This window comes from Solea solea, chromosome 4, assembly GCF_958295425.1.
Source record: "Solea solea chromosome 4, fSolSol10.1, whole genome shotgun sequence".
Lineage (NCBI taxonomy): Eukaryota > Metazoa > Chordata > Actinopteri > Pleuronectiformes > Soleidae > Solea > Solea solea.
Genome location: NC_081137.1, coordinates 5,584,491 through 5,609,895, shown reverse-complemented (window position 1 = coordinate 5,609,895; position 25,405 = coordinate 5,584,491). Strand labels below are relative to the sequence as shown.

Sequence of the window (25,405 nt, the reverse complement as noted above, 5' to 3'; positions counted from 1 at the left end):
TGGCCCCGGCGCCGGGGCCAAACTGGGGCCGGGGCTGGGCTGTGCTCCCCCGGCTCCCCACACTGATAACAACAGGGGGTTATACCATTTTATTTCACATTTTTGGCCAACGAAATTCCCAAAAAAAGCCATAAAAACACAAAAAAAAATTGACAGGGGTCCACTCTCTGGACTGTTGACCACACAGTCGGGGTACCGGTGTCCAGTGGTGCTTAAAAATGATCAGCACATCAATTAGACTTCTGTGTCATTAATGTGTGCACATCAGTTTTACATTGTTAACAGGTGAAAACTATGGAGGAGTGCAAGTGGCAAAATTCAGTCAATAAATACACCATTAAATAATGACTCAAATGTGTCTCACATTCATTCACATTGGAATTAAATACATAAATGTCTTATTAAATGTGGCATTAATTCATTAGAAAAAGTATTTGATGTAAAACAAACAAACACACATATAGAGTTAATTGACTATTTGATGAATGATTCCATGGTCCTGTGTTGCAGTGCATGATGAATTGATTTGATGTGTCAAAGTCACCCTTCAGCCTCAAATCAATTGATGATGCACTGCAACACAGGACCATGAAATGATTCATTAAATAGTCAAGTAATTCTATATGTTTTTTTCTGTTTTTTTTTTTTACATCAAATGAATTGTTTTTTAATGAATGAATGTCATATTTAATAAGACATGTATGTGTTTAATTTCAATATGAATGAATGGCACATTTGAGTCATTATTTAATGGTGTATTTATTGATTGAATGTTGTCACTTTGTGTCCTCCATAGTTTTCACCTGTTAACAATGTAAAAATGACGTGCACACATTAAACAGAGGCTCTGTTGACAAGTGCTGTTAACATCGTCCGTGTGAGGTGATGAAATGACGGGTGAAAGAGTGATGGTTTGGTCCATAAAATGAGCTAAAATGTTGATGAGGGTTTTTTTAAAAGTGAAAATGATGATGTTGTCAAACGTGTTGTTTTTGTTCACAAAGCAAAAATGATTGAGTTTGAAGGATTTCTTTGTTTTTATGGAGCAAATAAAACAGAAAATGTTGCCATTTAAGAAGCTGTACAATCAGAAAGCTTGATACACCTGACATGGAAATGTATCGGGATGCACGATATTATCGTTATGGGCAGATTTTGGCTTTGAAAAGTTTTATGGGCTATGTGCGAGGTCTGCCGATATGACTAATAACTGCACTCTGATATATGGGCTTATTATTATTATTATTATTATTATTATTATAATAACAAAGAAATAATTAAAACTGAATCATTTTTGGTTTGTGGATAAAAAAAAAATACATTTGAGAATCATCATTTCCAGGTTTGAGAAACACGGATCAACATTTTTCAAACATTTTCTGGCCCAAACAAACACTCGATTAATGGAGAAAATAATAACATTAACATTTCCTGTATTCTTTATCTTTCTGTATCGATCAGAAAACAACATCATTTGTATGTGAAGAGAAATGAAATGAAAGGTGTGTGTGTGTATTTACATATGGAGCAGTGACGTCACATTAGCACTAGCATTAGCAGGTGTAATCTGAACACCTGTGATCGGATCTCTCAGGTGGGATGTGAACAGCGGGCGTCAACAGAGCGTCAACAGAACATCTAAGAAATGTGTGGATCATTTTTAAGCACCAGTTACCACACACCGCTGCTCCTCGTCCTCCTCCAGCTCCTCCTGGTCCTGGTCCTGGTCGTGGCTCCTGGTCCTGGTCCAAACAAAGCTGTAGATCAGTTACAAAGACTTTAAAAATCCTGTAAACATTTGTAAAAATCTCAATATTTAACAGAGGATTCTGATGTATTTCGTGACAGCGCTGCCGAAAGCCTCTTTTTACGCTTCACTGTAAAGTCATGGCTTGTTTGTTTTTTTCTTATTGCCCTAAATTCTAATGATAGTGACCTCATTCAACCATGCTTGAAAACACATGAACTGCAGCTGTTTGCAGATGTTCAGTCAGAGGACATGATGAGAAAAAGCAGTGTCCACTTTAAAGTGTTCACATGTGCTTACTGCAGTAAATGAGTGAAGATGTGAGGAAAATACATGAAAACCTTTTTATTGTCAACTATATATTGGTCCATATCAACACGGACACTTTTATTTTGCAATTCTACTAAACCACTGCTCCTTAACAGTTTTTTTTTTAAACTTAACCTGCCCCCTACTGGCCAGACTAGATAATCATTCTTAACAGTTTTATTGGTATAGTGACATTTGAGAGTTTACAATTGGATAGTTCACAAAATAATATACAGGTTTTTTTACAACATACTTTTTGACTGTATGAAGGCAGTTGTTGACGTCATTCTATATAATTATATATTTGACACTAGGTCAGTTTTTTGAAAACAGATGTGTTGAAAACACGTTTGGTGTGGAGCAGTGACGTCACATTAGCAGCAGCTAGCCTGCTACTGGCCAGACTAGATAGTCATTCTAAACAGTTTTAATGGTCTATTGACATTTTTTGTTGAGGACATTCTTTGACGTTTTAGACAGTTCTTTGAGGACATGTGGAGAATTTATATTTTAACGTTTTTGATGACATACTATAGTAGGAAAGTTCATATTTAATCGTATGTTTGCTGTGGAGCAGTGACGTCACGTTAGCATTAGCAGGTGTAACGTGAACACCTGTGGTCAGATGTAATCAGAAGATGTCAACAGAGAATCTAAGAAATGTGTGGGACATTTTTAAACAGCAGTTACCACAGAAGTGTCCACATGGTTGTTCCCGCTGCTCCTCGTTCTCTTCCCGTTTCTGTCTCTGCGTAGAAGAAGCTCCGCCTCCGAGAAAGGAAGTGGAACATTCCGAGTAGATCGACTCAGAGGGGAGGAGTGGAATGTATCAAGTCATGGAAAGTACACAAAGGCTTTTAAATCAGTGTATCTTTGTGCAGGAGCTGCTCCACCTGTAATTAATCAACGTTCATGTCCTCGCTGGACAAATAAAAGAAAAATGGCAGCTGAAATTGTTATTTCAAAACATTTTTGCTAAAACAGAGAAAAAAAAACCCCACCTGTAGGAAATGCTGCCACCTGCTGGACTGATGCACACACACACACTGGGCTGCTCTCAGCTGTGTTTTCACTCCAAATAAAGTCTCAACTTAAATTCACTGCGTTTCGCTGCTTTTATTCTCTCAAGGACACTGATATGTGTCATCACTCACACGCATAAAAAATAATAATTTTTTTTTTTCCTTTAATGAATTGCTCTTGGGGGCCCCTGGTGGTCACGGGACCCTAATCAGCCGCTTAGTTCGCTTATGCCTTGGGCCGGCTCTGGCCTCATCTCTTGTCATATTTGGCTGTGATCACTTTTTGTATTCCTAACAGCTCTCCATTAAAACAACCTGCTCCTCTTGGCTGAAATGAGCAGCTCGCGATCGCAGCTCATGTCGACTCTTCGTGTAATAACTGCGCCACCCTGTGGCTAAACATCAGCACTGTTCTCATTTTCAATGATTATTAACACTATTATTGTGATGTGAAGCCGTGTCAGTCTTGACTGTGCGTGATTGGGACCTCTGTTGGGGACTTATTTTATTTTATTTATTTATTTATTTGAATTAGGACAATGCATATTCATCAACATGTCAGCATAGAGCAACAACGTAAATATGCCGGAGTTAGCACAATAGCTGATTTTCATCCGTTGTCCTAAGGCAGGTTAGTACAGTAGACATTCAACAGGACATGATACAAAAGAATACATAAATCACAAGACATTACAAGTAAACCATAGACAAGTTACATGTAAATTAGGATTAAGACTTTGGGGCCCAAGAGAATGGAAAAAAGAAAGAAGTGAATAATCTAACTGTGAGTGCATGCCTGGTTAGTTTTCAACCATTGTTTCAGTGCAATTTTAAACGTTGAATAGGTGTCACAGTTTCTGATATGGGCTGGTAGCCTGTTCCATGACTGTGTGCCTCTGATAGACCCCACCATTTGGCCAAATTTAGTCCTGCGCCTTTGTATGTTGCAGTCCCCTCTGGTCAATGCTCTGGTGTTTACTCTACTGCTATTTTATTTACTTATAAAATCCATCAAGGGAGGGGGAGCAAGTTTATTTAAAACTCTAAAGATGAGGCAAGCATCCATGAATATCTGATAATTATCAAAATCCAAAATGTTATACTTACTTAAGATGTTACAATAATGATACTGTAGAGGCTTTTTGTCCAGAATTGTTAGTGTTCTTTTGATGAGAGACTTTAATGGCTTCAGAATATTCTCTGAGGTATGAGACGTATTATCGTATTTTGGTTTTGTCAGAAATACGGATTATACTTTAGTACCCTGACCTTGACACCCCTGGTATAAAGTATTTGAATTTTTTATTTGTATTATAATGAATTCAAACTAATTTACATCAACCATTAATGTATCATGAAGATAATCAAAACATTATAAAAAATAAATAACGTGACAAATTTGTAGAACAATACACATACTAGATATAATAAAATCGCAGACAGAAACTTTTTTCCTTTAATCTATTACATTTATAAATGTAGTATTTACTGTATAAATTAAACAGATTTAAAATGAATTTTGTTGTGGTTTTTTTGCAGTGAATTACACCCTTCTCACGAAACAAAAACATATATTTGTTTTGATTGAACAGTTTAACTAGTCTTCTAAAAAAAAAATAATAATAAAAACATTCCTATTCTTTGTATTGTTTAAATTTTTATTTTAACAATAAATGTACAAACAACAAGACACATTCAAATTATCGTGCTAAATAAATGGAATAAACCGAGTAGAAAAACATTGGACTGTAAGTAGACTGAAATACTGCGGTGTCCTGGGAGGACGTTTTGCTTTAACTCCGGCCAAACAGACAGTGCAACAGCGACGCCTTGTGACACAAATAGGTAACTGCCTTATAAATGGATATAAAGCGGTCTTCTACTAGAAAGTTACACAGACACTTATATTAAAGGTCTATTAATGTTAATATTATATATAATTCAGCGGGTTTTACAGTGAACCAACAAAGATGTTATTGAATTTTGAGACAGGGAGGTTATATTACGTCACAGGCGCGCTTTCCCCTCCTGCCCGGCTACCGTAGTGAGGGAACCAAACCCACGTGGTTAACCAAAACAACATGGCGGCTGGTTTTAAGTAAGTTTGAACAAAACGTCACATTTTAAGCGAAAAATAATAAATGCATTTGAATAGCATGTGACAAAATCTGTGATATAAATGTGACTCATTACTAGCGGTGTTCTGGAAACGACCGTTGACTGTTTGAATGATAAAGTAAATGTACGTGTTTAAATGCTGCACTTAATATATAGCGTAAATCTGACTTAATTTTCAGTCAATAATCTGTGTTTATTTATGTCAGGACTGCAGAGCCTCTGGAGTATCACATGAGTTTTCTGGTCAGTGATCAATATGCTTATGTATGTATATATATATATATGTATGTATATATATATATATATATATATATATATATATATATATATATTCGTGATTAATGTGAATGTCAGCAGCCTTATGTACAATTAAAACATCCAAATATCATTTTAGAAAGAAAACTGTCGGCCTGATGGACGGGAGTTGTCAGAATTCAGAACCACAACTCTGAACATAGGTGAGACGACACTAGTTTGGAATATTCAATGCATAGTGTAAATGGGATCATATTTTGAATACTTTTGTGTGTGCAGGGTCCATATCCACAGCAGATGGCTCAGCCCTGGTGAAGTTTGGAAACACTACAGTCATCTGTGGAATTAAAGCGGTAACTGGTCATGAAGACAACAAGAGCTAAACTTAATTTCACATATTTCTGTTTTTAATTAATACTAAATGACCATGTTAACTATTGTTTTTTTTGTTTGTGTACAGGAGTTGACAAACCCCACAGTGGAAGGACCTGGTAAAGGCTACATTGGTAAAACTTGCCAATACTGCTTTGATTTGTCATTGTCCTTATTATATGTAACTTTATATAATCCAAACATCATTAATTTTGTCTTTTGTCACATGACACACAGTTGTTCAGTGAGATAGTACAAAGGTTTCAGTGTTATTACACTAGGATATATAAGAAACAACATGCATTTATAGCTGCAACTATAGATTATTTTCATAATCGATTAATCTGTCGATTATTTTCTTGATTAATCGTTTGGTCCATAAAATATAAGAAAACCTTAAAAAATGTTGATCGGTGTTCGTCAAACGTGGAAATGATGATGTTCCCAAATGTCTTGTTTTGTCCAAAATGATTAACTTTTAATGATTTCTTTGTTATCCGGAGCAAAGAAATGAAGAAAATACTCGCATTTAAGAAGCTTAAACAATCGGAAATCTTTTTTTAATCATGAAAAAAGCTTCAAACTGATTCCTCGATTATCAAAATAGTTGTTGATTAATTTAGTAATGATTCATATGAATTGTTTCAGCTCTACATGCATTGACATCCCTGTCATTTCATTAAAACACATTATTTTATGACTAAGTACAAATTTATATTTTATATTACTGAATGTATAAGAGATGTTTAAAAGAAAGGGAAGAATTTTTTAACTCTAATGTGACTTGTTACTAGGAAGTTTTAATTCTTAAAGGAAGAAAACAAGACAATAAAGCAACATACTGTATACATAAAATCAATTTCACAGATTACTTAAGATTAAAGTAATGTCGTTAAAAATGTTACTGAAATATCTATTTTTGTCTCAATTGTGTAGTATACAAGCATAAGTGTATTTTTTGAGCTGATGTTGATCTGAGGAAGAGAAGCAGCATCTCTGAATCCTAATCTACAAACAGACAGACACTAACCACTGTTTTCTCTTCAGTACCGAATGTGGATTTGCCGCCTCTTTGTTCGTCCCGTTTTCGACCGGGTCCGCCGAGTGAACAGGCCCAGGCGGCCAGTCAGCTCATCGCCGACATCATCGAAAGGTGCAGCTGATTTAAACACACATTCCTCAGCTTTTCCTGAGTTGTATGTGCCAGATTCCAACGTGTTTTACGTCATTTTCCTTGTGGGGTTTTCAGCTCAGAAGTGATACAAACTGAAGATCTGTGCATTGACAGAGGAAAGGTAAACATGGAATTGTTGTGTACGTACAGTTTACGCAAACGTAGATCACTGCTCCTGATTCTGTTGCCTGTGCTTGCAGCTCTGCTGGGTTCTCTACTGTGACATCATGTGTCTCGACTACGACGGGAACTTGTTGGACGCGTGCATTGTTGCTCTGCTGGCCGCACTGAAGAACAGTACGTGCTGTAATACATACACTTTCACTGTAAAACCCCCCCACAATTATTAGTTTTAAAGTGTGTCCATACTCACTGGCCACTTTATTAGGTATTAGGATGCAATTCTTCTTCATTTGGAGAATCATCGAAACACAGGCTCCGTCTGGTTTGTCTGTTTGGGCTGCTGTTGAAACACAGCCGTAAAGAAAGTACATATAAAAGGCTTTTTCTACAGCTTTAAAAAACAAAAAAATACTTATTTTTCAAGTGATTATGCACTTGCATACAAAAATATACTTACTACTTAGGTTTAAATCACCTTTTGTCCTCATTGTGATGCTCAGTTTGAACTTCAGGTCATCTTGCCTACATGCCTTGCTACTGTGATTGATCAGGCCTCCCCAATTAAGTGGCCATTGAGTTATTTTAGTAGATTTAAGCTTTGTTAAATCGGTACATTAACTTTCCAGTGTCTTTGTCTCCCGCAGCACAACTTCCAGAAGTCGTCATAAACACAGAGACGTCTGTTCCACAGGTGAACTCGGACAAGAGACGCGCGCTGCACATTCACAAGCACCCTGTTTCTACGTCGTTTTCTATCTTCGATGAGTAAGTGAATGATTCCCCCCCCCCCCCCCCCAAGTTTATCGAGACGACATATAACAGGAGCTTCCAACTGTTTAAGTGTGAACCGCTGCTCTTTTCTCTGTGCAGCACCATCCTGACCGTCGACCCCACGGCTGAGGAGGAGAGTCTGGCGACCGCTCAGCTCACCGTGGTGACAGACGAGGAAGATCGCCTCTGCTCTGTGCACAAACCAGGTCAGAATAAACAGTGGTTTTCTTTCTTACCCGTTACACTAAGAAAATGTCATGTAAATGCTGAGCTGGAAAAAAAAACCTGCTGAACAAGCAAAATATAGCAGAATCATCACAAAACTTCAAAATATAGTTGTATAATTTACACACTGCAAAACACAAATATTACTTGTTTAACTTTCACTCAGGATCACAGATATGTATATTGTTATCGGACTTGTTTATCATGATATTTATCCACTTAAAATCTTTTGCCATGACATTTTTGGCTATGTTAGATAGTATATTAAAGCAAATAAAAAGTTGAGTTTATTGGGTTACATTGTGTATTTCACATCTACTTTTAGTTAAGCCACGTGCTAGTTATTGAAATTTGAATTATATAACGTATGGAGAGCAAGAAAGACATTTAATTTCCACTTTAAACGAAGCAGTCGAAAAGGAAGCAGTTTAGTCATTAATGCGTATTCTTCAAGTTGTCTTTACAGTTTTTTTACCCACTCAAACGTTTATAGTGCGTGGACAGAAACAGGAGTCATTATTACATTTATTTACAATGACCTACTTAAAAATGGTTACTTTAAAGTTGGAGTCCGTTAGATTCAAATCCTTCTCAAACAAGTCCACACAATGCTGACGAAGACTATGACGAAGCGCTTCATACTGCAGCACTATGGCTCTAAACACCAAGACGTGCCCATGAAAAGTTTCAGATATTGCACGCGTGACATAATGTAGAGAGAAAACATTGCAACGGCTGTTTCTGTTGCTCTCGAGTGAGAAAAACTAGGTCAAATCAGGTCTGCAGTGTTGTGGTAATTACTCACGAGGTCACTGGAGCTTTAAGGTAAAGAGTTGGGTCCATATGGTCTGGAACTGGACTGTGAATCTGAAAATTGTGTATAAATGAGGCTTCGGCTGTTAGTTGTTGACAAACATTGACGTTAATCTTTCGCTGCGACTCAGGTGGGACGCCATTGTCGGGAGAGAAGCTGCAGGAGTGCATCAGCCGTGCGACACTGCGACAGAGAGAGATCCAGAAACTCATCAATAAAGTCATACACAGTGTGAAGACGACACAATAAAGAACCAGAGGGAGACCATGTTCATTTTTTTTTTTTTTATCTAAAAGCTGTATTTTCCACTGTCAATATATATTCTTTTTAATAACAATAAAACTGCTGACAAAGACTGCTTAAAAAATTATTTCTCAGTGTCCGGAAACATCTCACACACTCACACACACACACGCACACACACACAGTCAGTCAGTTGATGTCTCGTAAGAATACGCTCATGGCTCCTGAACTCATTAAAAAGGGAAATGCCTTTTTCAAAATGTGCTGTTCAAAAGCAGGAACACCGTCTTGCATGTTGATCTTGAGACCTCTGGTTTGAGCTCTGTGCCGGGAAAAGTGTCCTCAGAAGAAGAAAAGACTTCCAACAGACGGAGAGGTAGAAAGCTGCCCCCAGGCACTACTCCAAGATCGGGTTTGCATTTTCACATGTAATGGTTATGTGGAGGATTTGGTGTCAAGAAGCTCAGTGGGGATCCGTGCTTAAAGGGCAGTTTCTACCAGCGGGGTCAACCAAGCAGAGGGAGCAGAGGGAGGATCAGGATTATGATCCCTTCAGTCTGCGGGGCCTCCATAGAAAAAACAAAAAAAGATTTATTGTGGAAGGAAGCCCACTTCTGACGAGAACCATTTTTCCTGTCTCATGTCAAAAAATATGTCTCAGGTTCTTTCAGCATAAGGCTCCATGTTGTATAAAAACCTCCACTTCCTCTATGGTGGACACAGTTTTGGTTCTCCAAAACCTCTGACAACCATTACATACAAATTTGTCAGCTAGAAAAAGACAAACAAATGGCAGAAAAAGTCCGTTTTTTTTTTGTTTTTTCGTCTGTCGTCTCCACAGTGAGGCAGACAAAGAGCACAGTATGGATCATTCATGACCGTGTGTAGCTGGGGGTGGGGGGGGTCGGCTTTTAGTGTGATATCAGTCTGTCATGACTTAGGGAGGGGCTGTGGCGTGCTCCTCTTCCTCTTACTTCTTGGCTGGCTGGCGATATGTTGCCGTGGCACTGCCCCCTGTGGAGCCGCCGCTCCCATAGCCATTTGCTGCTGCTGCTGCATTTGGTGCTGCAAGAATTGCAACTGTCCAGTGTGGGGGAAGAGAAAAATGGACAAACAAACAAATATCAGAGGCGATTTCTCGGTGCGCCGTTACAAGCAACAAGCACTGGGGTCTAAGATGTGTGTTTGTATGTGTGTCAGCCTGTGCAGTTTATGAATCACACTAACCTCAGTCAGTACGTCACCACGCACAGTTTAGTCGAGCTACAGTTGCCGTTTAACTGGACTACTGCCCTTGTCCCAGTGAACAAGCGCGAGCAGGGAATCAATTAATCGAATGGTTATTCTGGTTATTCAGGCAATTACTACTACTACTACTACTATTACTACTACCTGTCTTACTACCATCCATTTACTTTAAAATATCTGACTTTTTGAGCTGGCCGAGTATAAAATTGTCTTATCATGAGGGCAAAAATGGGTTTGCCATGTTTTTCCCCACTGTTGTGTTTTTCTTCTGTGTACTGGTGCCTTCTCATATTTCCATGTCGAAAGCCTTTGGGGTGGGAACATGTGGAACATGTGCGAAGCATCTGAGCCAGTCGGGGTCCGTCTGAACGTATCCAGGCAGTCGTAATTTGTCCAAATCGCATTATCTGGGTGTGTTGATTTAGTGGAGTTTCATTTGGACAAACTATGTTTTCATGTATAATAAAAGTCCTGTTTTAGTCAGACCATCACCGTGATTAGTTGTTTTGTTTTAACGTCACATAAACATACTGACTGAAATTGGATTAGACGACTTGTGTCGGAGACGTATCGCCGAGTGGCATTGGTTAGTGAAGCTGAACTGAAGCCTGGTGCTGTGTACAGGAGTGTGCGGAGAAACACAGAAGAGTGGGTTAATGGGTTGCAGAAGGGACGGAGAAGGAAGAGGAAACAGATTCGGGGGTGGAGGGGGGTGTGTGTTGGGGAGTGAGGCGGGATACAGTCAAGCAGCACCAGTGGCGTTCAGGAGGCACAGATTATTTGGCTGTGATCCTGGCAACGACATACATGCAGCACATGTAGCAGCCGCGCTCTCTGCTCACAGTAAGTCAGCAACTTCAACTGCGCAAACAAACAAACACAAATAAAATCTTCAATAAAACCTTATGCTTCATGCTTGCACTGGAACACGCCGCCTGCCGTAGTGCACTAAGCAACATTTTAACCGTATGTGCCCGATAAGGCGAATTCATATTATGCTGCCAAGTGCTTTTGTGAGAACATGCCTCCCACTTCGACGCGCTGTTAGTCGCTGCCATCAGAAGTGCCACAAGCTCTGCTGAAAAGCACTGATTCTGCTGTGATCTTTAAGTCAAACAACATATTAACCAAACATACAACACAAGATGGAGTGAATGATGTGGATCTATCCTTAACTAATAATAATAATTATAATAATAATAATAATATTAAGGATAATAATAATAATGCCACAAGGCAAATGGTGAATGGAGTGTAATGACAATGAGACTTTGGTGATAAACTTCTAACTAGAGTTACAAATATTACACCAAAAGTCCTTAAAATGCCTAAAAATCATTCAAAATCAGCCTCTTAATACTTTGGATTTGAAAACATCTATAAAGGGATAGTTTAGGTTTTTGGAAGTCAGAGGTGCATAAGGTATTTATACAGAGTCAGTGTTATATTTGTGAACCGGAACACAATTTAAATATTGTTTTACCTTAAAAGGGGACAGTGGAGAAAAAAAGTGTCAGAGCCTGTAAAAGAAGGCCCAACTGACAAAAAGTACAATTCTAACTGTTTGCTATACCTGGGATATTGGAAGGGAATTTTGGTAAAATCATTTTATTAGCTAGGTCAGCTCCCATTTTGGACCACCACTGTTTAAAAAAAAGCCCACAATGTCTAATCTTTTTTAGTTTTGTTCCTAACTGAATACTACATTCAGTTTGGATAGAGGTGGGAGATATTCAGCTACAACCTCACCAACAAATGTTACCAAACAGCTAAGCAACAGTTAAGAATGTGACTGATTATTTTGAGCTGGACCTTCTAACATGTTTTTTCCGCTTTCACGATGACAAAGATAGCGACAGCGAATGCAAGAGCAAGAGAGAGGAGGCATTATGACGTTATTGTTTTCACAAAGTAAGAGTGGCGTTTTGAGATTTCTTTCACTTCTTTTAGGGCTCCAAAAATGCTTGTTCTGTGCGGATAAAAAGCCAAAATGACACAAAAGTTATGTGGATTCTCCGAAATCTCATCCTCATGTGTGCAGGCCCTAGGGCAGCAACTAATTATTATTTTCATATTCCAGAAAATTACTGATACATGAAACCAGACGGTGGTCACATTTAAGAAGCTGAAAAATCAGAGAACTTAACTGATTATCAAAGTAGTTGGCGATTAATTTAGTTACACCTTAATAATTGATTAATTGTCACAATCCTAATCTGAACGCGGTAGCGCTCCACTGTAGATATGGGTGTATAACGACATCACACGGACCACTGTGTGACCCAGGTCAGACTCTGTATGAACACCTCCCACAACCCTGTTCCAAAAAACAGAACTCCCGTACACATTTGAGGTATGATACAGATATTTATCATATGTGTAAGAAAGTTTAAGAAATCCTAGTCTTTCTGCTCATTTATAGCTTTACTGTAGCTCATCATACTTCCTAAATGAAGGCATGGAGAGTTGGCTGATGAAGTATTCTCAGTGTTTGACTCTTACAAAAGAAAAATGTACATGTGTATGACAGATGTTAAAGTTGCTGTATTACTTGGATCTGTGGCTGGTGCTGCTGCTGAAGCCTTGGAGAAGGCAGCGGGGGCCCAGACCCGTCCAGCCCACAGCCCAACTGGGACAGCACTAAGGGGGAAGGAGGACGAGGACGAGGACGAGGAGGGAGACCCAGAGAGAAGGGTGTGACAGCGAGAGGGAGAGAAGCAAAGGAATGGAGGAAAGTATGAAAACAGAGGATGTAAAATACAGGTCAAAAGTGGGGCAGTGATGTCGGTGAGGATAAAAGTGGGAAGGGAAGTGGGCGTGGTTTCAGCAATTTGTAACCACGCACACAGCACAGGGAGGGAGGGCAGAAAGAGGGAGAGACACCGACAGCACAGGCACAAGACCACGTGCGTGAAGGTTAAGTGGGAAAACAGTGCGAATGGGGTGAGCAGGAAAAGTTCAAGTGAGCGGGGAAGGTGGAGGAGAAGAATAGAAGGACAATGCAAGAAGTAAAGACATAAGGGTGGAGGGGGTGGGGGAATAAAAACAACAGAAAAAAAAAGAGAATGTAGCAGAAAGGAAGGGGAAGTTCAGTCTCTCCTGTCAGTGGTTACTCGTTCCGCTAAGAGGAACGACGACTCACTTCAGTAAAATGATCATGTTTAGTTAAAGACCATGATTTGTACAGTGATAACACATAATGAACACATTAGTAAATCTCATCTTATTAGTACTAGTTAGTGACATGGGGTCTTTTTGTTGTGACACAGTTGAAGGGACTGAATGAAGATAAGTGTGTGTGTGTGTGTTTGTGTTAAAAGAGTGTGTGTGTGTGTGTGTGAGAGTGGGGTTGGCGGTGGTTCATACCTGCTGCCTGTGGAGACATGAAGCCTCCGACTCCCAGGTTAATGACCGCTGTTTGCTGGTTTCCTAAACTTTGATCGGACCCCTGGTCACCCTGCGAAAAAGGTCAGAGTTTAGAAAAGGTCATTATTAAGCCGTCACAAAATCAAGTGACCACAAAAGACTGATGTAAATCATGAAATTAAAAACAAACAAGTTATGTCTTAATGTTTATAGCAAAGTTAAAAATCCTACAACCAAGAGAAATCATCCATGTAACTGATTCAAGTAAAAAAAAAAAATCTAATAAAATCAAAGTGTATATAAATGTTATGATTAAATATGTTTGGATATGTGAAAATATGCTGTACTCTTTGAATATTGTCTGTAAAACACAATTAAATCTTCCATACAGTTCCAGACACACTTTTTTTGGCTTGAGTGTTTTTCTTGAATAATTAAAACCACTGATCTTATTTTTCAGGTTCTGAAATGTGAATATTTTCTGGTTTATTTGCCCCATATAATCCAAATGGGACAAAGCAAGACATTTGAAAACATCTTCATTTTAAGGTTTGGGAAACACTGTTCAACATATTTATGGACCAAACAACTTATAGAACAATAGTAAAGAAAGATATTGAAAATAATTGTTAGTTGTAGTTCCATGTTTTTGGGAAAAATTAATCTTCAATGCAATCATGACACCTTGGAATGATGGGAATGTGACTGAATGTGAATAAATCAATATTGTGGCGAACTAGACAAGCATTTTGTGTCATTTTCCCCTTTTGCAATTATCCCAATAATGCCATTCATAAATTAATCTCTATCATCGTACTGGGAGTGTTTTTTATTTATTTATTCAACCTTTATTTACTCAGGTGAGTCAACACAGAACAAATACTAATTTGTTTGAAGACCTGGCCAAAAGGCTGATGCAAGAAAGTAAACGGCATAAAAATAAAAACATTTTACACCATATCATACCCGAAGAAAACAATAAATACAGATTAAAAATTGATGGCTAAAAGTGAGTGCAACATTCTCGGACTATTGTTTGTAATGAATTTTTAAAAAGCGGAGAGTTGAATGAATGAGCCAAGCTTTAACGTCTGCTGTTTTTAATGAATATATAATAAAACATTTATTAATTGTTTAATCTCACCTCCTGATCCTATTTAAGTCTCAAGACTTTTCCCTTTGCGAGACACCCGTGTTATTTTACGAGGAAAAAACGATGATACCATTACTATTTTTAAAGGTCAAAAGATGGTATTGATTGAAGTAGTTCTCATCTATGAGCCCAGAACATTATGTGATCATGGGATGTTCTGGCAGCAGTCACAGCTGTTGGGAGTGTGTCAGTAATAACTTGGCACTGTTGTTGTCCGGGCATTTCTCCCATTACTCTTTGCAGCTTTGTTCAAACTCGATCGCGTACCAGTAAGAGCTTCTTGAAGTCGGTGCGTACATTTTCCACTGTGAGTCAAGTGTTTGGCTGTCTCACCCGGGCACTTTCAAATTCTTGCACTTTGATTGTTATCCTGTAAAATCACAGATTGTTGCCCTGCTTTTGGAGAAGAGTTCTCTTTTCGTGATCCTTCTGACATTTTACTTGACACTCATTTCTCGCTTCCCCAAAACAAAACCTGTTGGCCGTATATATTTGTACGTGACTGCATGCGCAGGTGTGCCTCACCGTCTCCCCTTGCTGTTGGGGACTGGAAGTGGCTGACTGACTCTGCTGTGGGGAGAACTGGGACAGCTGCTGCTGCTGCAGGGAGTTGAAGATGAGAGGACCAGCGGGGATCTGGGAATGTGAAAGAAAAAAAACAAACACAAAAGAAGTGGAGACAAACAGGAAGGTGGGGATAAAGGGAGTGAATGGTGGAAGAATTATCAAATCAATTATAGAACATGGGGAAAGCTAAAGAGCCAGTGCTATAATTAAAGGTCCAATGTGTAACTTTCAGGAGCCTTAATTGACATAAATTGAACATACCACCCATACGTATGTTTGTATCAACCTGGGGACGTTATGTTTCTGCAGCAGCCCGACAAACAAACTAGCTACAGCATGTGTTTGGGTTTTGAAGCAGGAGCTTATTATGCAAACAAAGAAGAAGAACAACAAAGGAAGGGAGTGAGCAGAGGAGTCGTCCACTGTTTACAAGAAAAAGTAAGTCTGCTGGCCAATCACATGCTTTCCTGTCATAATTCTGCATAGAACCCCGGAAAATGTCATATACTGAAGTCCAGGCCACTCTCTCTGTTCTAAAAAAATAAGCGTCTCATATTAAGGTAAATACAGTATCTGCTCCTTGTAATGCAATATTTACGATATAAATAGTGCAAGATGTATGTTTATTTATTCATAACCTCTACCATGACTGCCTTTGCTGCTGTATCACTGTAAATTTCCTGCTGTGGGACTAAGAAAGGTCCATCGCATCTTTGTCTTAAACTGGAAAAGTGTTATAATGGAAGTGAAAATGACAGAGATAATCGTCAAGCAGCTTTTGCTATGAGGGTGAAGTTGGCACTGATGCCGTCTGGCCGAGTCGTTCAGTTTCAGCGAGGACATCGTGTTAAGAAGACTCGTGCTCCTGCTACAGGAACAACTTAATTCGACTACATCGTAAATAAAGTGAGCTGCAGAAAAAGAACACGTGAGGGAATTCAAGCTGTGCTGGTGACTCACACACAGCTCGCTTCTCTTCCAGGTAACAAACACATACCCAGTGATAAATGCACTTGTAATTCAGACTAACTGGTGCAGCGTCATACCTGCAGTAGGTTCAGTGGTCTCAACCCAGCGCTGCTGTTCAGGCCAAAATGACTCCCTGCAACACAAAATCATAGTCAACTCTCATGCAATAATACAGGATAGGATCTATATGAATGTATCACACCCACTTGTATTTTCATATACCCTCACAACTTTCTGTAAAATGCCTTTCCTCATGTATATTCATATTTATTGGACATGTTTCTGCATAAAGAAAGTTGGAAGGTAGTTGTAGGCCTGAAAAGCCTAGAAGAGGAAACTGCCTTTTTAAGTGACTCGCTTGATTCCTGGAATCAAAATGTCCTTGGCTGATAACAGTAACACTGCACTCATACAATATCAGGTTGGAAGTGTCAACTCAAATACTACTCATTCACTTTGAATGTGGTCGCGTCATGCGCTGCCAAACTACGGTGTAGAGCCGCTGCTTTTCCTTGGCTTCCAAGTCAATCAAATCATATTATACACATACAAATATTCCAGCACAGACACAAGCCAATTAAATCATGTTTAGGCATTTAATGGAGCTTTTGGAAAAGGCCATTGTCCCCTTTACAAGTGCTTTTGTTCAGTAGAATGAGCCCAACAAGGGCAAACACAATGCCATGCTTTAATAACACGAGCAACTCTTGTGACACATTCAACCACGACAGATGTTCACTTCTGATTGCCGTAACAGAAGATATCAGACACACTCACCATCAAGCAAAAGCTACAAGTTTGTGATATATTCCTGAATGTCCTGTGGGCTCCTTTTATTTTATAAAATGGGTTTGTACTTTGAGGTCAGACGTCAGAGTTATCAGCTGGTATTCACACTCTGTGACCCTGGACGTTCGTCTGCAGGTCACATGAACTTAAACAGTTTGGTACACATAAGTGTCTTACCAGTCTGCGCCGCGGACTGCATGGTGGGCATCAGCCCTCCAGGTGGCAGAATTCCACTCAGGTTAAGGCCTGGACCCAACATGGCGTTAGAGCCACTCATTAGGGTCTGAGGACTGCTACACAAATAAAAACAGGATGGTCATAAAAAAAAAAAAAAAAAAAAGGTGACAGCGACTAAGCAGGTGGCAGTTCGGAAGCAGAGATTGTCTTTTCTTACCAGACGGAGCTGACCACGTTGATGAAATTCAGCCCAGCAGGGTTGGCCAGGACCTGTGATGAGGTGGTTCCTGTGGTGATGGACGTACCCATGGTGGGCAGGGGAATGGTCATGACCGGCAGTGGCTGGCTTAGAGCCAGTTGCTGCTGAGCGAAAGGCGTGAGGAGAGCGGGCTGCGACTGGTTCTGAACCATGGGAGGGTCAGACGGCGTGGGGGTCACCGAGAGGGGAGCAATGAGGGAGTCGGAGGGGTGCGGGGTGGAGCACGGTGTGTTGGTGGGTGTGGGGGTAGATGGCTTCGGGGTTCCTGATCCTTAAAGAGGAAAAAGTGTAAGAAGACAGAGAGGAGTGTTTTTTTAGCAGGGAGGAGAATACTTGCATATAAAGGTGTGTAAAGGACCTGTGTGTAACATTTAAAATTTCTGGCAGAAATTGAATAGACTACTCATAGGTATGTTTTGTTTAAACTTTTCCATGTACTTTGCCTTGCTTTATACAGGCTGTGTAAGTTTACTGCACAAATAAGAAGTGAAGCTCCACCCACATAAACCGGATCCATAATCCAAGAATAAAGAATAAGCATGAAACAGTAAAATTAGGAGGAGTAGAAGAGTGGAGAAAGCTGTGAAAGAGTGTTTTTGTTCTTTCTGGTGTTGAAAAGCCACTGTAGTTACCCAATGCACTTAGTTATGGGATGGAGTCAAGTCCTCTTTGTTGCACTCTGCAGTCTCACCATTAGGTGTCCCTAATGTTTCACAGTTAAAGGGTTTTTCTCTATTTGCTGTGATTGTTTTGTGTAGTTCATCTTTAAATATTGTGTACTTTCTGTGACATTTCATATAGAGCTTTCGACTTTTGATGCTAAATGAAGTACATGGGTTCTCCAGCACACTTAAAAGGGAAGAGTGAGGCGAGGGATATTCAGCTGCGACGTCACCATTAAATGTTACAAATTTACACACTGTCCATTTAAACTGTACATTTATCCTGCAAGTTTACAGGCTGGTTACTTTTGGCAATGCAAACTTACGACAACATCTACTTGGCTAAACGGATGCAAAACTTCCTAAATAACGACCGGAAAGTGGAGTTAAAATGATGAGACTCTAGTCACGTTAAAACGTCAGCCATTTTTCTGACAACTTTCAGGCCAACTGGCTTCAGTTACAATAGACAATATTACATAACAGAGAAAAGTGGGCTTGTGCTTATGGTGAAGTAATTTTCTGTGTGCTTGACAAGTTACAGATATATGTCCCTGTAGTTTTAAGCTTTCATATTTTTTTTAAGACCTGGAGCCATGACAGGGACATTTTTCATCAGGACAAATTTCCAGGTCTGGAAAACATGGGGAGCTCATGCCACATGTTCCACTACAACCACCAGTAGCTGTACCTTAATGTTAGTCAGACTCAGCTTCACTTACTCTGCGTGGGGCCCATGGGAGAGAGCGAGGAAGGCGACAGCAGGCCCACCTGGCCCAGCTCCAATGAGTGCTTCCTGTTCAGAGACTGGCTTTTGGCTGGAGGGGGCGTAGGACACTTGAGCAGACCACTGGTGGTTTGTGAACTAAATGGAATACCTGCAGAGAAAAAGAAGAGTTAATACCTAGTGCACCCCTTTCAAAAACGGGGAGTGTTAAAATAGATCTATTTAAACCTTACTTAAGAGATTATATTCTCTGAGCTTCTTCTATAAATATCTCTTGAACCCTGTATTGTATATTTATCTTAGGTATGATATTGTATGTGTCTTTTATGACACTTCTGTGCTGCTGTGGTAAATCAATATTTGATGCGGCCGAGAAGTTTTTCTTTTTGCCATTTAAGGTTTTATTGCTCACCTTTTCCACCAATCTGTCATGTCTACTTTGCTTTCGAGTGTTCTACAATTTCCAGAACTCCATAACAAAGGATATGAACTTGGTTCCGTCACTTACAAAACATTTGTTATAATGAAAGAAGAATAACAAATAGGTGCAGCAGATATTTTTATTCCTTTCTTCATTTCAGTCTGCGCGTGTTTACCACAGTAATAAAGTGGAACCACATGATGTTTGTATTTCATCTTAGCAGTAGCAGATGTACCTGAGGAGCTGCTGCCTGATCCTGAAGGCAGTTTGATGGGAGGAGGTCTGTGCTTCACCCCTTTTCCCAAAAGAGACGTCTGGACTAGAGAAGAAATACCATCGCCCTGCGCATGACATTTAAAACAGTTTGTTAGCCACAGTTGCATCATAAAAACTAACACTAGAATCACTCTCTCAACAGTCGTGACTCAGGCTGCAACATTTTATCCATTAGTAAGAGTTCTGCTCCTCTATATGAGACATTCACTGAAGTTGGGATATTTTCAGGAGCTGCATGTGAAAATGCAAATGTCCACAAAGCTGTGGAGATTGAACTTCAACTCCGGATAATTTACATGAACATGCTCACGCTTCTTTTATCAAGTGTGAACAATAAGCTCCATAAAATGTCTTGGAATTTTTCTGAGCCATTTCCCCAAGTTTATGACAGAGGGTGTCATCATTGTGAGGTTTGGGGAAACACTTATTCAAATCTTTCATCATTCTGTGACATTTAATGGACCAAACAACTAACTGATTATTTGAGGAAAGTATGTAAATATTAATTGATAAAGAAAATCTTAATGTTCAGCCCTGGGTCCTGACAAAAGCATGGTCAATACTTCACTTTAACGTTCATTAGGATCAATATACTTCAAAAATTCAAAAGGCCCGACACTCTCAGGGACAAAGTTCAACTTATTATCAACAATTCTACTTGTTAGTTCATCAAAAACAATACAATTATGAGAAAATTCAAGATGATACTTGTTCTTTTCATCCTCTTTTTAAAAAAGCTCTTACATTTACCTCATCTTTGCTGGGGGAGGGAGGCCCCTGTACCACGCTGCCTGAGTTATGGGACATCTTGACCTGACACTTTACATCCCTTTCGTACACTCCTTTGTACTGATTAAGAAACCTATGAAACAGAGATAGAGCAAATGTCACACCATGTCCTCAAAACAGCTGTATATCAGCTTTGAGATTACTCTTCTCAGCAAAAGAAAACATTGACAACTCACCGGTCTGCGTCTATCTTTGAGCCTATAAGAAAGCTGTGGATGAAATAACAGTGGCGAAGATGAGTAAATGAAGAGACCATATTAAAATGAACCCACACATTTTACTGAATTTGTCTCCTTACGGTGGATGTATGAGCTTAAGGTCTGTGCTGTCCTCCTCTGCTTTTGGTTCTTTAGCACAGTAGATTTTCCCATACACCAGTGGATCTCCCATCGACTGGAAGATAGACACCTTGGTCCTCTGAGCTTGACCGCCCACCTCGCACTCAAACGTGTAGTCGTCTATAACTTCCTGTGTACACAGAGTGGACAAAGGCAACTTTACCTGACAAAACAGCAACAAAAAGTTTTAAAATTAAGTGAAAAAATGCAGAAGAGCAGGAAGGAATAATCACATTTTGATATGGACAAGGATAAGAATAATCAATAACAAACTAAACTGAACAATGACCTTTAAGCCCTTCTTTATATTATGTTTTTACACATAAATTTTTAGTCAGTTAGAATCTTTCTGCTTCACCATATTCATATAAATGATTCAAACCAGGACACAAACACAAGGAAAATAATCTGAGTGAGATTTATCCATTCAGTCAGGAAGACATAAGACAGGCACTGGTAAATTAAGTTAGGCTATTTAATGTGTAGTCACGTAAGCATTTAGCTTTCTTTATGATCTTCACTGTGCCTCACACCACCTGTGACACTGCATATAAAAACAATTATTTTTTTGGAAAAACTTTCTCACTTTGAAAAGAGTAAGGAATATGACATGAACACGGTCCATCAACATTCAACTGTAGAAGCAGCTGTGAAAGTGTGACATTTTTCACTTGGTTGAGCACAAAAATATATAATATAATATTCTATTTTCTTACAATAAACCCAATTTTTTTCAGACTTCAGACTAAAACAAATGAGGCTATATTGTAACTTTAAATTGTGCACACACAAACACTCACTGCTCATATCTGACAGCGAGCAATTACCATTGATTTATACCCACGGAGAATGTTAATGCTGTGGCCACACTTACCTCAGCGGGCCAGATCACAGTATTGGGTTGCGAGTCCTCCAGTTGCAAAGATTTCTCAACCACAGCATACTTCTCCACCTACAACAACACACAAAACACATCCGTCTGATATGGTACGCCCTGTATTATAACCACCTGCCTGGTAGATTAGTGGGTTTTAAGTGGTTTGAGTTAAAACGTTTAAGTAGACGGTACGACAAAGGAATACTGAGCTACTTACATCAATGTCCTTCGGTACAGTTAGTTGGCAGTTGTTCTGCTTCCACATGTCTACACACTGCAAGAAACACATAGATGTAAGAGCAAAAAAGTGTGAGAGAGGAGGACTATGACACCATGCCTTGACCTTTAACCTTTTACAAAACAGATACTTTCCTCCCATTAAAACATGGCCGACACAAAAGCAACTTACGTTTCCGATCTTTGAGATCTTTAGGTCTATGTCAGGAGCAGGCTTCCTCTCCTTCCTCCTCTGTAGGTAGTCGTAGAGTCGTAGCTGTGGTGGCATAGGCAGATGGGACAGCTCCTGCTGTCTGTTCAGTGCGGCTCGAGAGTGTCTCTTGAAACACCTACGATGCAGATTAACAAGAAGCATGTTTCTGTAAATGATCATTACGGCTTTCTCTTTCAATAATAAATGAGCTCTCATTTTTCATTTTCTTCCTTTTGTGAGTGCATTCTGTACCGTTTCATAGAGCGAGTGTTCATTTTCTGTTTGTTGTAGAGCAGGCGGTTTGCTGTGCAGGTGACAGAAATGGAGGGGTCTAGACAAAGAGGTTCCGCTGTGGCCAAAATCAACTGACTCTCGAGCTGTAATTTGTCATCCTGAAACAAAGAAAGAAAAGTTGGCAGAGAAAATGACACAGGTGCAATTTGCTGATTCTAAAAGAAATCCAGACACATCCATTCACAAGCGAGGACGGCCCATTACAATCAAATGAACTTCCATGAGCTGAGTCAGAATTGTCCCATGGATAAACGTTAGAGTATATTTGTTGAGGATGAGGGCGACACAAGAGGAGGCAGTTCAAGATTGTGAAGAAGTGTTAGGATTTATTCTTTTGTGTCGAAATCAGTAAACATGACTCTTTACCTGTGTCCACTTGTGGTGATCACTAGTCATGGCATGGACATCACAGATCAGAGTCTGTAGAGCAAAACACAGAAAGGAAAAACTCAAAATCTGATGTTTGCTCAATCATTATCTCATTGATTTGATCTGAGTGAGAGAGGTTTCCTGGTGGTTTACCTGCATGGTTGGCCTCAACAGAACATGTCTGCTCTGATAGGTGGGCATTTTGGTAATTCCAGACTGCCTGTAGTCTCTCACCTCTACTATTACACAGCCACAGTGGAAGATGTTCACCTGAAACGCAAAGGAAGTGGTGAACGTCAAACAACTGACAAAAAAAAAAATTGTTTTAAACAATAACCTAAGCATGAACTTGGAAATATCAAGGACTGAAAACCGACACAGCCTTGCTCTTGATACTTTCAGTACAATATATTCAGGTTATCCTTCACACGATTAAAATCACTGTTACCTTACATTTAAATGTAAGATAAATAATGTTTATCTGCACATTTGCATACAAACCTGTGATTTTTCCAGCAGATCAACCAGAATAGGAGGCAACTCCTCAGCATCCAGGTACTCAAGCAGTTCACCCTCTTCATATGGCAGACGGATTGTTTCAGAATCTAGAAAACAACAAAAATAGTATTAGCCAGACTGTGGTCAACAAATCTAAAAACAAAAACACCTTGGTGGACTTGGGAATCTGCTTATCTAGCTTCTCTTACCAGATCCATTCTTTCCCCTGAGCATTAAAGAATAGCCTTCATTCCCAGGGTACAGGTTGACCACCAGACATGATACAGACTCCTGAGATACCAGCTTCTCCAGTAGATTCACATTTCTTCTCAAATTCTGCAGGATTAGAAAAAAAGCACAAGACAATCTGCAACAAAATCTCAGTTGTATTTATGCCAGCTAAAATCTTCTCTTTACTCCCACGTCTGCTTAAAACTCTGAAATACAGGATTAATGCTTTTCTTTAAAAAAAAGAACCACTGACATTTCATGAAAATAAAGATAAGACAGATATTTATGAATAAAAATGTCTATTTTGATATTTTAATATTAAGAAATTACCAAAAACTACAGACAATTAGATCATAGATTAAATTATTGTTCACGTTCTTACTGTTAATGTTGTGATTTGGACAAAGTCTATGCTGAGTTAAGTTCAAGTCAACCAACCTGACGTCACTTAACAGAAAACAAATGCACAGACATTATTTTAGTTGCCCGTTGAAGTTAATAAACAGTGAATACTGCAGTTCTGAACCCAGGAGTAAAAAACTAACATATTGCATTAGTATTCTTTCGTGCAAACCTGTGCAAAAACAGTAAGAAAGCACTATCAACACATTTTGGTTGTCCCCATAGTAAATGTTTCCATCATATTCTCTACAAGAGACCAGAAGTGCCGGCATACGATTCTGATGCCGTCACTGACTACATTTGGAGTAAATGTGTGTACGTGATTCTGTTTTTCCTGTCTTCATCTATCATGTTTGTTAATGTTAAATTTTTTCATAAAGCACACTGTGTTTACCTGTGGAATGAAATATGTGAAATAAACAACGCTGATTTTACTGGATTATACAGACGGCAATTACTAAGGTTTAAAAGTAGTGCCATTATTACTATGTAGTAATAACTGAGAGATAATACAAACCTTTAACTCTGGCTCTTTCTCACATTCTTCTATGTACAGCTCATAGAGCTTCTGATACAGACTCTTCCTCCCACCGGATGTGATTCTTCTTTTGGCTGGCCGTTGTCGAGCACTTTCAACAATGTACTGAATAATGGATAATACACTGGGTTAGTGACTAATTGGACAGAATAATGTATGACTAACACTGGCAGAGCTTTCAGGTGTCGTACAGAGATACATGCGAATCATGTTTTCTCTCGACAGTCAAGAAAATAAACCTGATATAGTGGCATTTACCTCGGCTCGATCCAATGCATATTCCAAAACTTGTTGCTAAAGGTGAAAAGAAACAGCTCAGTCAGTTCTGCTGATGGTGGCTCAGGTGGAACATTTCACCAGCAATCGAACATCACAGTGAATGTCCACTGTGTTGAGTAAAGACAGAATGATCAGATGGGGATGAGACTCACCATTGTGGTCCACCGCCAGCTGCAAGGCGAGTGACGGGTAGACGATGCTGTCCTTTCTGCCCCACACTGTCACCTTCCTATAGTGACCATTCACACCCTGCACCGTGGACACAGCGGACACGCAGATGATGGACAAATCAAATTCACAATCTCAAATCAGTGATGCTGGTCGGTTGCCCTGACGCCAAATAGCTTGACTGGCAACCATCAGTTGCCACACACGAGCAGCCAAGAAAACTGGCGAGCTAAAATGTTTTCATGTCCATTGATCACATTTTAAATGAAGTAATTAAACGTACATTTCCGCCAAGAGTGGGTGAAAGTGTGTAGCTACGGTTAGTGAACTCGGATAACTGAGAGAGCAGTGGAGTGAGTGGCTGAGCAGCAACAAGCTCGTTGATGCCTGACCGCTGAGGCTAAC

General features: G+C 39.5%; 2 protein-coding genes across 4 annotated transcripts; one reads left to right on the top strand and one right to left on the bottom strand.

Moving 5' to 3' along the window:
- Nucleotides 1-5,108: 5,108 nt before the first annotated feature.
- On the top strand, nucleotides 5,109-9,285 carry exosc8 (exosome component 8). Its single transcript, XM_058627359.1, has 11 exons — nucleotides 5,109-5,176; nucleotides 5,403-5,439; nucleotides 5,591-5,654; nucleotides 5,731-5,804; nucleotides 5,912-5,957; nucleotides 6,871-6,976; nucleotides 7,073-7,118; nucleotides 7,198-7,294; nucleotides 7,765-7,885; nucleotides 7,991-8,097; nucleotides 9,061-9,285. Exons 1-11 carry the CDS (start codon nucleotides 5,160-5,162, stop codon nucleotides 9,177-9,179), a joined length of 834 nt encoding a protein of 277 aa, XP_058483342.1. The 5' UTR covers nucleotides 5,109-5,159; the 3' UTR covers nucleotides 9,180-9,285.
- A 568-nt stretch (nucleotides 9,286-9,853) lies between these two features.
- Nucleotides 9,854-25,081, bottom strand: supt20 (SPT20 homolog, SAGA complex component). 3 transcript variants are annotated; one of them, XM_058627356.1, is made up of 23 exons: nucleotides 24,985-25,081; nucleotides 24,812-24,847; nucleotides 24,533-24,658; nucleotides 23,592-23,718; nucleotides 23,386-23,489; nucleotides 23,038-23,154; nucleotides 22,882-22,935; nucleotides 22,474-22,613; nucleotides 22,201-22,357; nucleotides 22,009-22,065; nucleotides 21,789-21,866; nucleotides 20,875-21,044; nucleotides 20,753-20,785; nucleotides 20,538-20,649; nucleotides 19,747-19,852; nucleotides 19,086-19,241; nucleotides 17,660-17,972; nucleotides 17,443-17,558; nucleotides 16,554-16,609; nucleotides 15,466-15,576; nucleotides 13,788-13,878; nucleotides 12,973-13,061; nucleotides 9,854-10,253 (listed from the first exon to the last, which is right to left on the bottom strand). In XM_058627356.1, exons 1-23 carry the CDS (start codon nucleotides 24,985-24,987, stop codon nucleotides 10,104-10,106), a joined length of 2,502 nt encoding a protein of 833 aa, XP_058483339.1. In that variant the 5' UTR covers nucleotides 24,988-25,081; the 3' UTR covers nucleotides 9,854-10,103. The 3 variants fall into 3 exon arrangements, with proteins under 3 accessions (XP_058483339.1, XP_058483340.1, XP_058483341.1); XM_058627357.1 differs by having other exon boundaries at nucleotides 17,443-17,555; XM_058627358.1 differs by lacking the exon at nucleotides 12,973-13,061.
- Between the last annotated feature and the right edge of the window lie 324 nt (nucleotides 25,082-25,405).

What these genes read in the sequence shown, in the direction of transcription:
- exosc8 (XM_058627359.1), top strand. An exon ending in TCATCTGTGGAATTAAAGCG is followed by an intron (nt 5,805 to 5,911) that starts GTAACTGGTCAT and finishes GTTTGTGTACAG; the next exon opens with GAGTTGACAAACCCCACAGT. An exon ending in CTGCTCTGTGCACAAACCAG is followed by an intron (nt 8,098 to 9,060) that starts GTCAGAATAAAC and finishes GCTGCGACTCAG; the next exon opens with GTGGGACGCCATTGTCGGGA.
- supt20 (XM_058627356.1), bottom strand. An exon ending in AGATCTCAAAGATCGGAAAC is followed by an intron (nt 22,066 to 22,200) that starts GTAAGTTGCTTT and finishes TGTTTCTTGCAG; the next exon opens with TGTGTAGACATGTGGAAGCA. An exon ending in AGCACCAGCCACAGATCCAA is followed by an intron (nt 10,254 to 12,972) that starts GTAATACAGCAA and finishes CACACTGGACAG; the next exon opens with TTGCAATTCTTGCAGCACCA.